This window comes from Colletes gigas, unplaced genomic scaffold, assembly GCF_013123115.1.
Source record: "Colletes gigas isolate AHSC1104 unplaced genomic scaffold, ASM1312311v1 Colletes_gigas_Sc00008, whole genome shotgun sequence".
In the NCBI taxonomy this organism is placed as follows: Eukaryota; Metazoa; Arthropoda; class Insecta; order Hymenoptera; family Colletidae; genus Colletes; species Colletes gigas.
This window is the reverse complement of record NW_025106637.1, coordinates 2,200,035-2,213,942: the sequence shown is the minus strand read 5'-3', so window position 1 is coordinate 2,213,942 and position 13,908 is coordinate 2,200,035. Positions and strand designations below refer to the sequence as shown.

The window sequence follows — 13,908 nt, the reverse complement described above, 5'->3', positions numbered from 1 at the left end:
TTCTTGATTCAACTCCTAAGTAAAATTTACTCGAGTCCAGTCACGTTCCCCGAAAGATGAAGATAGAACCAACTTCCGTAATTGTTCTCGAGTAACTTCGATGCTCAGTTTGTCAAGTCTTTATCGATATTTAAAGGCACGGCGCCCCGGCAGAGCTTGCCATCCGAGTAAGTAAAACTTGAGTGAATTAGCCTCGTCTTTCCAAAACTACTTTAAGCCCCGCTGCATTTCATTTACTGTCCCAACGGAACAACATTTTCGCTTGTTTCGCGCGACGTAAAGCATCGGGGGGTTTAAGAACTTCTTTAATATACTTCCGCGGCAATTTTTTAATATTATATTTCCGTGAGGCAACGCCGTCTTTATCACGTGCCGTAAACTTCACTTTCCAACAAGGGATTCTCGCAGCTTATTTATACGTTTTTGTATTTTGCTGTCCGTCAACTACATCGCGAGTAAAAAAAATTTTTTTTAGATCCACTCGTATGAAAGGGGTCTCGCGATATCTCTTCGAACGTTCGTTACGCTCGCGGGGAAATAAAAAATTCAATTAACGGGACGAAATTTTTCCACAGCACCTTCAGACAGCGGGTCGTGAAGGAAAAGAAGGAAGATGTTTTCAAGGCGGATGGACGTTACACCTTTTTTATCCCCGTTGAGGAGGGTTTCAAGGTAAGCTGCTTAGCAACCTTCCCGTATCAATCATCCCGAAAGTACCTTAATATCGTCCGTTCCGAAGCCTCGAATAGATTCAGACAAGGGCGACGCGTTCCCTTCGTCGTCAAAGGCGACAAATTCGGATCGATTTCGTGTCTGGACACGGAATTCGCAAAATTACCACCTAATTACCATTCGAGCCACCATCAACGCAATTATTTCTCCAAATCTAATCGAATTAAAATTGCCAATTTCTATATATTTGTTATTTTTCAATTTAATAGCGTTGTTAAACAAGGTTATCGATTTCGTGGTTTCACCCTCGCTTCAGAAATAATTCAGTCATATTGGATGTTTAATCCTCCATTAATTTTGATCGAATTTAATTATTTAACGCATTGAACTTTAGTGGATCGCGCGAAACGATAAGATGAAGTACGATAAGTCGAATCTCGATGGTCGAAGGTAATCGTAGTCGAAAATAGCTGCACGTATCGACTCTCGTGCGATCATCGAGATAACCGATTTTATAGAAAGTAGCACTCTTCGAGTACCAGTAACTAGCAAACCTGAAAACACTTTATCTTTCAAAATATAATCGATTTTATCGCTATGATTTTTACTTCGAATTTTCACCGTGCTTGTGATTTTAACCGAAACCATCTCTAATACTGTTAATTCCTTTCCTGAAACTGTTATTCCAGCTCCCCTTTACAGTTATTATCATTACAAATTAATAATGTATACTGCTTGTTACAAGCGAAAATTAATCAAGCACCGTAGTAGCAGTGCCAGCATAGTTTAACTTCCATAACTCGTTCTGGCTCGTTTCCTAGGTTTCCTGCAGTATATAATTTCAGTTTATTAACCTACGTAATTAGAGAACGTCGTAGAATTTCATACAAGAAGAGCCAATATCTGCTATATCTATTCCTTTGTAAACCTTGCTGTAAACATTACATTCTTTGTCTGTTAAAACAGTAAAGGGGACCCAATAAAACTAATAAATTAAAAGTGAAATGTGTTATCCTCCAGAGGACTCGTCGGTAAAACTTTTCAAAGTGGATTTCAAGCAGAAGCTGTGTCCTACACGACTCGACGAGCAATTCGATTATACCTCGAGATTAAATAAAAGTTACGCTTGTATCATTTTGCGTTAATTTTCTCGCGTCGCTATCGATCACAGGATCGTATCACGCGAAAAACGCGAAGCACCGAACGAGGAGCGTGGAGATTGCGCGCAGTCGATGGCGTAGCGAACGACGCCATTAAATTATAATGTAACCGCGAAGTTAATACCGAAACCTGACGACAACTACGGCCAGATACGGTCGACAATTTGCCGGTATCGGTTATTCGTAATTTCACGATCGAGGGTCGCGTGCGTTCGTGCAGTTCTCGCGATCAAACTTCGAGCGTGTAATCGATTCCAGAAAAAAAATGCGTCCCCGTCACGAGTCGTCGAAACTTTTCTACAACGACGAAGAAAAGAACTGCGGGAGAACCCGTCGGGGAGTTCTCAATTTTTAAAAGTTTTTCATAAACGTGACCGTCGTTTCCTCGTTGAGGATCTCTGGCATAAGTTGGCCCTACGATAGATGTTATTATATTTTATAAAAGAGCATGAATCTGAATAGGACACTGATGCTCGAGGAGTAAACTCAATGCCTCGAGATTTATTTTCAAGCAAACGTGCTCGATTTAAATCAACGTCTGGTACGCGGTTCGAAGAGTAAACATTTCATTTTGCAACGGTGGAAAGATATCGATGGCGTAGAATTTTTAGTCGGACTCGCCGGTACGTTTCGCCGCGAGAAACCGGAAATTACTCGTAGGTCCGCACTCCCCCCGCGTCAGAATTTCACGCTACACGTTCGAGATATCGGATACGCGTTCGTGGAACGCTGGTCGAGGGGGGGGGGCTCGTCTAAAGGGAAAGGCCGGAATCGAGTTTCGGGCCTGAAAAGACTCGTTCCGTTCGCGGGAAGAGCGATCGAACCGTATCGAGAAGCACTCGGAGCAGCTCGTCGAGGCTTTTCCAACCGAACGACATCGATGCCTCAATGCTGGGGACGTAAGGAACCGGAGCTTTCTTCGCTCGAAATGTAAGGCCGTCAATGCGGCCATTACGGTCGGCGAGTAAGAAGAAAGAACGGGTCGAATTAATAACGGGGAGCGAGAACGACGCCGGCGAATGGCTTTTGTGTTTTCGGGGGAAACGAAGCTCCGGCGAACGGGCACGAAAGAAAGTCAATGGGGAAAACACTCGACGGGGGCGTGGAAATGTTGAACAAAAACGAGATGTTCGGCACTTGATACCGCCGGATTGCGGCTGAAACAGATCGATGAAGAAATACGTAAATCAAAACTCTGGATCGACGAAAATTGAAATACGTTTACAATATCTATGACCGTATTTTTCGTTTCTCCGTTGTATTAATTATTAGACTACTTGAGTCTCCCATTTTACCAAATCGATTAATTCCAAGAGACCAGAAAACAATTCAGAATCGAATGAACAATGTAAAACGTGACACGTTTAATTTTTTAAATTCATTGAATTATTTCTTGTAAATAAGAAGTAGCAAATTTGAAACGTAATGAAAAGAAAATCCAGAGGTGTTTTTAGCGAGGAAAATTTGGAGCGTATCGAGGGCGAACAGTACGCCCGGGGTGCTCGATAATTAACTATCAGCTCGTGCATTCTATTTGCCCGGTGTTCTCCGAGCAAACGTACGGGGAAAGGGGAAGGCGGAAAGATAAGGGATGAAAGAAGTTTATTTCTTCGGCGGGTGCAAGCAATTTCCTCGCGGGAGGGCGAGGAACGAGAACGGGCAAACGGGGACAGGATGAACAAAATCGTTTCGTCGGTAGCCGCGTTACGTGATTACATCTTACATGATATCGTGAATAATTCCGCGGACCTGGGAGGCACGTACGGCTCGCTACCCTGCATCCGGAATTAGCTGAAAGAAAGAATCCCAAGAGCGTGGACGGGGGAAAAGTAAAGTCTAGACGATGCTGGGAAATACCAAAACGCGCCAGAATTTCGAACGGAGGAAAAACATAGGATGTACGACGCGCAGCAATATTGCTATTAAGTCAGAATTTCTATAACGCGGTGAATAAAGAGCAAGAGGCAGAGAGGATTCGTTCTCTCGAAGATATAATCGAACGCAACGTAAAGCGAAAGAATAAACGACAGAGAGAGATTTCGTACCGTCTAAAGGTCCGTATTGCTGTTTGCACGGAGGAATTCTATTGCCTCGGGTTATCTCAAGAAAAGTAGATGTACGAAGAAAGAATAGAAAGAGGACAAATAGAGATTTAAGAATGGGACGGCAAAAATGAACCGAGAAACTACGGAATATGAAATATCATCGCCCCTGGCTTTGCGCATTTCGAACCCGTTTCGCGATCCGATCGGCTTTCGTCCACCACCCGGGGGCTGTCGTTAACTGTTTCGCGAAAAGGATCGCTTAGAGTACGGATTAAACGATGCAATTGTCATTATCCGCGCAAAGAAATTAAATTTAAAACGGGAGCTGTTAAGAACCGTGCCTTTTATGGTAATCATTTTACTGGTTTTTTGAAACAAATCATGCAGATTATAGCTAATTATGCAGGATACATTTGGACGTGTGGTATAACCACTCGTTACTTCGAGAAAATCGAGTTTGAACTTCGGTGTAAGTAGAAATATCGGATAATAGTCGGACGCACAAGCGTATAAATAAAAAATATTCAAAAGAAACTATAAAAGGGATGATTCTACGAGAGAAAATGAGTCGAAAGTGTAGGGAAAAGTTTTTCTATACGAGGCTTCGTTTTCGAAAAAATCGACTTCAAAACCCAAGTAGAAATAATCAATAATGGTCAGACGTGAATCTAACTTTACAAATTCGTTTATCTGGAAATCGAATCACGATATGAACAAATCTCTCTCCACACTTTCGACTTGCATTCTCACGTAGAATCTTTGTACATGATATTCACTTATACAGGGTGTCCCGATAATTTTTAATTAGTAAGTTTTACGTGGAAACATGGATTTTGGTCCAAATTTTCGTGCAGGGATTCCGTTTGGAAATTTCGATTGCATCCTTGATTGCGGTTCAGCTCGGAATACCCTCGAACTCGATCGAAAATGGACGCGCGTTAACGAGATCCTTCCATCCAACTTGAAAATCCTGATCAGAGGAAACGTACGACATGCTTTATCTTTGTCACGTGAGATCGTTGTAACGACGCTGCCCGTTAATACGAATCGTGTGCACCGGGCGCCCTCCACGTGCCTTATCACGAATCGGAAATCAATCGCTCATGGCGGGGCTCATCCTTTACGAGCGTAACAACCTTTACCCGGCGTGCCGGTAACGAGGAGCGTGTAATCATCAGTCCAGTGAGTCGAACACGGGGAGATGCTTATTTCGTGCCCTTACCCGGCTCGATGCTTTCGTTACCCTCGGATAAGTAACGTGGTGCTGCGCCCTTATGGCGCGTCTTTGACGTTACCGTTCGCCTCCGCGGTTTTACGCGATTACACCGCATTAGGGGCCGTTTACATGGACCCTCCGTGCGCCATAACCAGCCAGAATCCCCGCGAGAGAATCGACGCGCGGCGAAAAGGGGGACCGAAAGAATGGAGGGACCAGGGATGAAACGCTGTAGCCGGAAACTGCGTGTAATTAATAGGACGACGCGTCTTATCGGCTTGTTAATTAAATATTGCCGCCGATGAGGCGTGGCCAACGGTTTTTTTAGGGTGGCCCTCGTCTTCGCGATACTCTCTCATTTCACATTTTATCGTTCTTTAAGAATTGTTACTTCTATTCTTTATCCATTTAATTTTAATTCGAGAAAGTGTGTATATCATAAAAATGTCGAACGTGTTTCCTGTTGTATTTATAATCTTGCACTTAAAATTGAGACATGCGATTGAGAATCTGAATAACTGGAAATTGAACGAGGTGAGAAACCGTGGAATAAAGAAATGTTTCGTGGGACAAAGGAAATTTGCGATACAGAACCCGTATGATCGAGCAGCCAAACAACCAAGCACTCGTAGAGTCGAGAACTTGTGTCCCAAACAGCGAACCCCTTCGCGACTCGTAGAAACGAACATACATTCAAGGAATGAAAACGGGGTTTCGAAACGGTTGAGAAACCGTTCAATCGGCGATCTTGGATTAAGTGCAGCGTAAAGGAATTCTTTCAGACGGGAGCCCGTACAATTGCTAAACTTCGATTAGCCACCCATATACCTAGGAATCCATACAGTTTACAGTTCATAGAGTTCAGAGAATGGTAACTGCAATTTCGTATTATTCGCAAGATTGGATGGGTCAGTGATTTCCCCCTTAAATTGTCCTTAATCGATGTAATAGCAAATAGAGTTTCTAACCTCTCTATAAATAAATATAATTTACGATGGTACTTTGTTGCAGCCAACGCCGAGACCGGAGAAGGTCGATCGCGTGGTAATCGACGGTCACGTGATACCTAATCACGTTCTCTTCACCTCACCAACCCCTGACAAGGTACCCTACGAGACCCTCGCGTTCACGGACAACGTCAAGGTCACCGTCAGCTTCCGCAAAGAACACGACAAAGGTAATTTTAATCTAACAGAATATTTTAAAAAGTTCGAACCCTAGTGCAACCTGAATACCAGAAGTATTTTATAAAAATCTATAACAAAATTCATATATTTTATGTTCCCTCGGGGTGATTGTAACTTAGACTAATTTCCTGTCGATGGCGAGCAAATGAAACCGAATCAGCGATATATAAATGAAACGACGCACGCTGGACGCGGAATCGGTTTCGAATTATTTAACCAAGATTTAATCTCGCCGTTTCATTTCGCAAATCGGTTACGCGGCCGCACTTAACGTACACCGTCGTCCAGCATAATATATCGTTCGACGAGATAATTGAAACCGTTATTTTCAGTTTACATACAGTCCAACACCGTGTTGGGCGACGCGAACCATCCGACCGGCGTGGTGCTGGCGGAAATAGTCAAAGCCAACATTCCGGTGCGCAACGGCGTGGTGCATTTGATCCAACGGCCACTTATGGTCGTCGACACCACCGTGAAGGACTTCCTCGAGGTCAGTGCCCGATCTATTCTCATTCCCTCTTACTTACCGCGCGGACATTTATAATCAATTTCATGAAAAATTGAATGGCTTGTGACAATAACGCGACCCCTACCACCGGTAACGTCATGTTCTATTCATCCCCATCTCATCATCCGCGGCATGACATTTCCTGCCGACGTGGATTCATAAAATATTTCGTTCTGAATTTGCTACTGCGAATGAAATGGAATCGGGCAGGGAACGAGCTCGAAAAGGCAATCTCTTGTGTATCGGTTCCGCCGGATTTATTATAGAGATTAATAAATCAACGAGGAACCTTTCCTTCGTTAAACTTTATAAGACATAATATTCACCTTGATTAAGGATATATTTAATTATACTTTCGACCGGGCTTCGGGAAATTTGCGAATAAATTGAATAAAACTTAAATAGCAATGTTACTCTTTCGATCTTTATCTTTATTTTCAACGATTCAAATTAGTTCAGATAGCCACGAAGCAACCGTTGCCTTCTTAATTTTACGTAAGAAAAAATTCGAGAAAAGTCGGAAAAGGTCCAAGCGAACGGATTACGAAATACTCATACTTTTAATTATCCTCGAATATTATCAGGCAGCAGTTTTTTCTCCGAGTCAGAAACGAAGACGTTATTTAAGGCGTCGGGTTTCATGGCGACTTATTCCGTACTTTCTGCAGACGTCCTCGGTTCGCGAAGAAACGGACGGCGAGTTTCTCCATTGTCGGAGACGTTATTTCGCGAGTTCCTTTTGATATCTGTATGAAATGCTTTTAAACTGCCTCTGGTCGAAACGCCGGTATTCTTCGTCCTTTCCCCCCCCGTCTCGCGTCTCGGAAGCCCTCCTATCACAATGGATTTGGCTTTGTTCGGAATAGCCCGCGGCTTTCTGGCGGTGTTCAAACGTTAAAAGTTTAATCATCTATCGATAATTTAGCTACCCAGACAGTATAATTCACTTCCATGGAACGCACACCCCGTGTCGAGCGTTTTAAGAATTTATAACGAAACTGACGAAATCCCCCTGGGGTCAATTTACGCTTTCGTTTCAATAAACGCCTACCAAACGCTGTTTCGCGTAATCGAATCTCTCGAAATATTTCGATGCACGAGATCGGCGTAAAAATAACGTTAAAAACAAAATCGTGGTACTTTCAAAGTTCAACCGGAGGTCATTAATGCCCGAAGCCAGGATATAAAGCTTGGATGGATCCAGAATGATCGTTGGACCGGTCCATTGACAAGATCTCGTGCAACGAGTAGCCAGTTACAATGGCGGACAAACGGCCCCTGCGATTTCGGAGCAACAGTCCATCAAATTTCGCGCAATAACGATTACCCCATTCGGTTTGACTGATGTGGCTTTCGTGGCCGCGTAACATGTGTCAAAATATATGTATACAACCGTCACAACTGGCAGTGATTACGCGTTTGCGTTGTATTACATCGTATCTATACGACATCCAGATCCTTTGACGTAGGTGCATCGTTCCGCTTAGCGTGTCACGTTCGTAGCGCGCACATATACGCGACCGGTACACAGTGAATGCTAATGTTCCTCTAATGCATCGTGCGACCTGAATCCGCAATAGACGTCACGTCGAAAATGGAACATCTTGAGATCAATTTCGAAGCCATCGCGAACGTTCGAACCCCTCGCGTGGTCGCCATTTTTATCAAAATTGGAAACTCCTCCACGTACGAGACACCCCGAGCACCGGAAAATTTTAATACGATCAAGTTTCTAATCTTCGACCAAAGATACAAACTTTTTGTAAACACTTCACTTTTTAAGAAACTGTTACGATTAAGTTAGACAGAAATTTGTGTATCGCAATGAAGGTAACAAAAACGTTAAGATTCGCACGTTGCCCTGAGAATATCATCCCTTCGACGTCGTTTCGCGTCTCACGAGGACACCCACGTGCAAGATAAGCAAGCAAAACGAACGGAAACGGGGAAAAGAGCGTAAGCTCGTAAAGATTCTATCCGTCCAACGTGACGTCCGGCGCGGCATCGTAACGATTCTAATCGCGAGGCTCCCAGCGTCGAAGGGTGCGCGATAATGCGGAGCACCTTTTGTATATTGGTTCGGTGGTTAGCCAATTTCATTAACACTAACGGTTTATTCGTCGGGTAATCCGTTTCCCGCCTCCCTTTCGTCTTCTATTTCCGTCGCCAGCTGGCGAACTCCGACCTAGCGTGCTCGCTGCTCGACGAGGTCACGTGTACCTTTGTACTTCCTTCCCTAAATCGGATTACAGTCTCGTGCCGCGCCTCGTGTACGCTGTAAAAACGTGTTAATAGCAACGACGAGCTAACGTTCCTCCCGCGCCTCCCGCGAGGACGTCTAAATCCCCACGGTTTCTTGATCTACGGATTCACGGTGAAGCTATCGATCCGCCGCGCGCTGGAAAAGTTGCGCGATTCTGTCGTTCGACCCTTCGCGAAGCTACCTAATTTCTTGTGATATCCCAAATAAAAAATTCTAGCACGGATGATTTTAATTCCCCGGAACGATGCACCACGGTTTACGTACTCGATTTTATTTACACAAAGTGGCCAAAAATGAATGATATAATTAAATAATGCAATTCTGCACGCAAAACTGAGTCGAAGATGGAGAATAAAATTTTCTCTTACAGTACTTTGTTGTCGAGATAATTGGATTTGAAAGTACGTCCGACCAATATCCGTTATTACTACTTGAATTTTGATTTTTCTCGAAAACGAAACATTTTATTTTTCTATCGTTTCGTGTGCCCAATAATAAGTCGAAGATGACGAATAAAAGTTTTTCTTGGAGTACTTCGTTCACGAGATAATTGAATTAGAAAGTACGTCTGACCAATGTTCGTTATTACTACTTGATTCGTGATTTTCTCGTAAACGAAGCATTCTAATTTCCTGTTGTTTCGCATGAACGGACACGCGATTAATTTTGATGGAAACGGCAAACAAATACCGCGGAATTAATGGAACTTGGCTACCTGAACTAATACATCGCCTCGTAGTCTATTCAATGTATTCTCTATTCAGTCCACTCTTTCCGTGGTAATTTTTTAATTTCACGAGTTAAAGGACAAGTTCAAATAGCTTCCTTTATGACTACCAAAGGGATGCAGAATTACTTCTATGCTCCTTAATTACGTGGTAGCAGCAATTACATTTCGTAAAAGGTTCGCCTTTGACTTTCCCGCCGGATCCAGTTATCAGAATTATAAAACCCTTTTCGTGCTACTGTCGGTTAAATTGCACGGAACATTAAAATTGTATAACATAGCGCGAACAAAAGCCCATCCGTTAAAGCAATAACTTGTTACTCTACAATCTCTCGTTTATTTTACGTCGTGGAAAATTACAAATTCGTAATAAACTTCACCCGCGAAAGAATCGTAAATCGAAGGTATTTTAAAAATTTCCCATTACATAATACGATCCTGCGTTGCAATAATAAATGTATTCGATACGATCGAGGGCGGTTAAGCAAAATGATAAAAGCGTACGCGTCCACGTTGAACGGATTGTCGCAAGTAATTTGTGGCGTGCAGGAAATTCGCAGAACGAGAAAAGCCTTTCGAGCTCAATCCCGCTGGAATTCGTCGAAACATTCGTTCTAATCATTTTCGCGATTGATGTATCGAGTATCGGACAGCAATAAATTGTGCCCGCGGCGTGTCCATTAATACGTTCATTCATTCTCACGATATTGGAAACGGATTCTTGAGAGGACCAAATGTGTTTTCATCGGGACAAAATATACCCCGAACGAGTGGCTGCAAAATTTCATACAACGCTTCATCGACTCCTATTATACAATATCGATCAGTAGAATCCAGATGCAAAATGAAATTTTTCAAACATAATTACGAGACTTGTCCATCGAACGACGATTTTTATTCGAACGAAACGCGGCAATATTTTTTTTTTGTATAAACGTTTTGTGTGGATTAAGATCGCCGTTTGATGGACGAGCCCGTTGCCACGCTTTATTTTAAATTCGTATTTGACGGAAGAAAGCGAGTTGAAAAATGTTTTCGACACAAGTGGAGCATCCCAGCCTTTGAGGCAGCGTTTTAATCTATCGTCAAACACTCGGCTACTAAAATTCGTCCAAAATGTTTCCTCTCAAGGACGACGTATCCAATTCCACCGTTTGACTGTCGTCGTTTCGCCACCGATTGCTCATCCATACTCGCTTCCCGATAGAAATCACGTATCGATCTAACCCGCGGCGAACTATCACGCGTGATCGTCAGATGTGTCATCCGCGACATACATGGATGTATATTTATGAGCGTGTATATATACAAATCTCTCTCTCTACTATATATATATACAAACGTTTTACACAGGGCAGCAACGGAATGTTCACGAGACAGCTGTCGTCACATGCGATATATCGATTGTTCTTCAGCAATGATCCTCGGCACATCTCGCCTACTGTCTGCACCAGATCCTCGTGGACCGGACGTTGGATCAAAGAATCTGAATTTTCACGAAGACACCTTTGATCCAATCACGGCCCGTTTTGTGTTGTGTACATGTACCCTGCAGCCTCCCAAAAAACAATCATTCTCGAGATCATATTTCTATATCTTTAAATCAACGAGTCTTCCAGCGTATCAAGCTTGCAGAAAAATTTCAAAGAAACTAAAAATGAGTACTTTGAACAGTGGACTCTCGAGAGTGGAGTTTCGGGAGGCGCGTTACTAATCACTTACTTTCAGGTTCACTCAAATCGACACTGAGAACGAGACAAGCAGAAAGACTTTGAAAAAAAAAAAAAAGAAAAACAAAAAACAAAAAACGAAAGACAGCCAAGACACACAGTACCGATTTGGTGTGTAGGGGAGCACAGAAACCCGTGTTCTGAAGTCACTGCACCGCCTCGTCTGTCTCACCGCAGATCTCTCGCCTCTGCTCGCAATATTCACCCTGTCTCTGTTAGATTTTTTCACCCTGCCTCCCCATTCCCGACGACTGTGCTCTCTTGCCTTCTCGTTCGTGCATCTTTGAACGAGAGACACACGATTCGCACGTGCGCGATTATACATCGACCCACGGTGGTCGCGGAAACCACGAACGCCACGAAAGGAAAATCGTCGTCGTGTGGGCGTTCCTAAAAAATCGGCTACCAATTCTCTAGAATCTTTTTAGGCCTCGAACGAAGCAAAATACTTGTAAAATATTTTTAATATTTTTTTAACATCGTTGAACAGATTTAAAAGAGAAAAATAAGATCGTGTGCCTCGTGTGGAGATAAAAATTGAATTTTCTCGTGGAACGCCAAGAACGACGATGTTCCTTCGTGTCCTCGTGCACCGCCATAACGGTGATGTTAAATGATGACACACGTTACAGTACACTTGTATATAGATACATACGAATTTTCCGTACACACGATCACCGATTCGAGCCCAAGTTCCTCCCTCACGATCGAAGAGAGAATAAAAAAAAAAAGACGAGAAAGATACCTTTCTCACCTGTTTTGCTTACCATCTACCTTTGAGAATCTTTACACACGTATCATAGCGAGCATCCTATATTGAGCAGCTTCTAGACCTTACGGAATCGTTCACCGCCTTGTATACTTTCTCGAGTTCGAAAATGCTCCCTGTTCGTGCATTCGCCGCGAGGCTGTTGAAATATTGTGTGCCCGAACCCGTCGTATGTATTTGTATATATCTATTTAAATTACACGGCCGGAAGTCGAGTGCAACGATCGCGAGATATTCGACGACGACGATATTAATATTATAACCGAGAGGTCGGTCCGTGTCACGTATCGTTAAACCAAAATAGACGAACAGACACTGATTCTATCTGCTTCTGTATTTTGTACGAATTCAATTTGTTAAGTATTTAGAAAAGAGAAAGGAACGATCTGATAGTTTCTTACGACGAGAATCGCAGACATAGTCAACCGAATGTTACATAAATATTAATTTCACGGCGAGAAGAACGAGTCGCTAAAATAGCTAGAAAAACATTCGCAAGAAATATGAATTTCACGTTTGAAGTATCGCATTATAAATTACTCGACGGTGAAAATTTACAACCCGACGATAAGTTATCGATCGACCTGGCGAATTCGAGCTCCGTGCGTTGCAAAAGCCACCGAAAATTCGATTGATTTATGGCAGAGAAACGTACAAAAATATGGCTAATATATTTCAGAAGATTATCTCGTGTTTGGCGAATCAGGCTTCGGCTGAAATCGAATTGGACTGGACCACCAACATCGAAGAAAATATATCTTTGATTCCACGTTAGAAAATATTAACATCGTTTTAGATCTGATTTATAAGTATTACGAAGAAACGTAGAATATTTTCAAACTGCATTGGAATTTTGTTTTTGACTTTGTTTATTTTAAAGTACAACTTGTCGAAGTATAATTGATATATACGTCCAGTCCAAACGACTTTGAATAATATAAACGCGCGGTATTCGCGAACATCGGAGCTGCCATTTCAGATTATTCCCACGAGATACGGTCTCCAGAGCCAGTTTATTTCCTTTTCGTATCACGTCCGGACTATTTTCCCGGCATAGTTTGGCGTTTAAAAAATTCAGCGAACCACGATGATCGCTCTAACACGTGATCCTTACGCAAACAGCTTCGTCAGGCGTAAAAAGGAAGCATGACGCGGATATTTCTCTCGGAACTCGCGGGACAGGAATAAAGAAACAGTGCTACCGGCCGAAAATATTTATGAAAACCGAAATTGAACGAATCAGACTTCTGAGAACCCGAACCGATTTAAATATTCCTATATTTAAGCACAGAATCGAAAGAAGAACGATGAATTTAACGTGAACAAAAATAAGAAGCTCGGAAAATAACCCGATAGTTTTTTGAAACGCGTTCGTGCTTCGAGGATAAAATATTTTGTGTCGACTGTGCTCTTTCCGTTGACCGTGCCAGAACTATTTGGACAGCCAGTGACATATCCTGGTCGAAATAAAATCTTTAAGCTTCCCTCTTACGTAAAGAGGTGAAAAAAAAAGAAAAAATACCTTACGTAAGGTAGGATGAACGAAGTTTCACGAGGTCATGAAAAGTTTCTTATTCCAGAACGTGCAAAGACTGCCCGCCCTTCGAGCTTTCCCACGTGAATTTCCT

General features: G+C 42.7%; 1 protein-coding gene across 6 annotated transcripts in view; it reads left to right on the top strand.

Moving 5' to 3' along the window:
* Positions 1-13,908, top strand: part of LOC122396903 (fasciclin-1) — a 293,077-nt gene that overhangs the window by 237,744 nt on the left and 41,425 nt on the right. For all 6 annotated transcript variants that reach the window (XM_043395663.1, XM_043395662.1, XM_043395661.1 and 3 more), the window contains exons 5-7: positions 576-672; positions 6,105-6,270; positions 6,613-6,773. In XM_043395663.1, the coding sequence (XP_043251598.1) occupies positions 576-672; positions 6,105-6,270; positions 6,613-6,773 (424 nt within the window). The remainder of the gene's footprint in view (positions 1-575; positions 673-6,104; positions 6,271-6,612; positions 6,774-13,908) is intronic.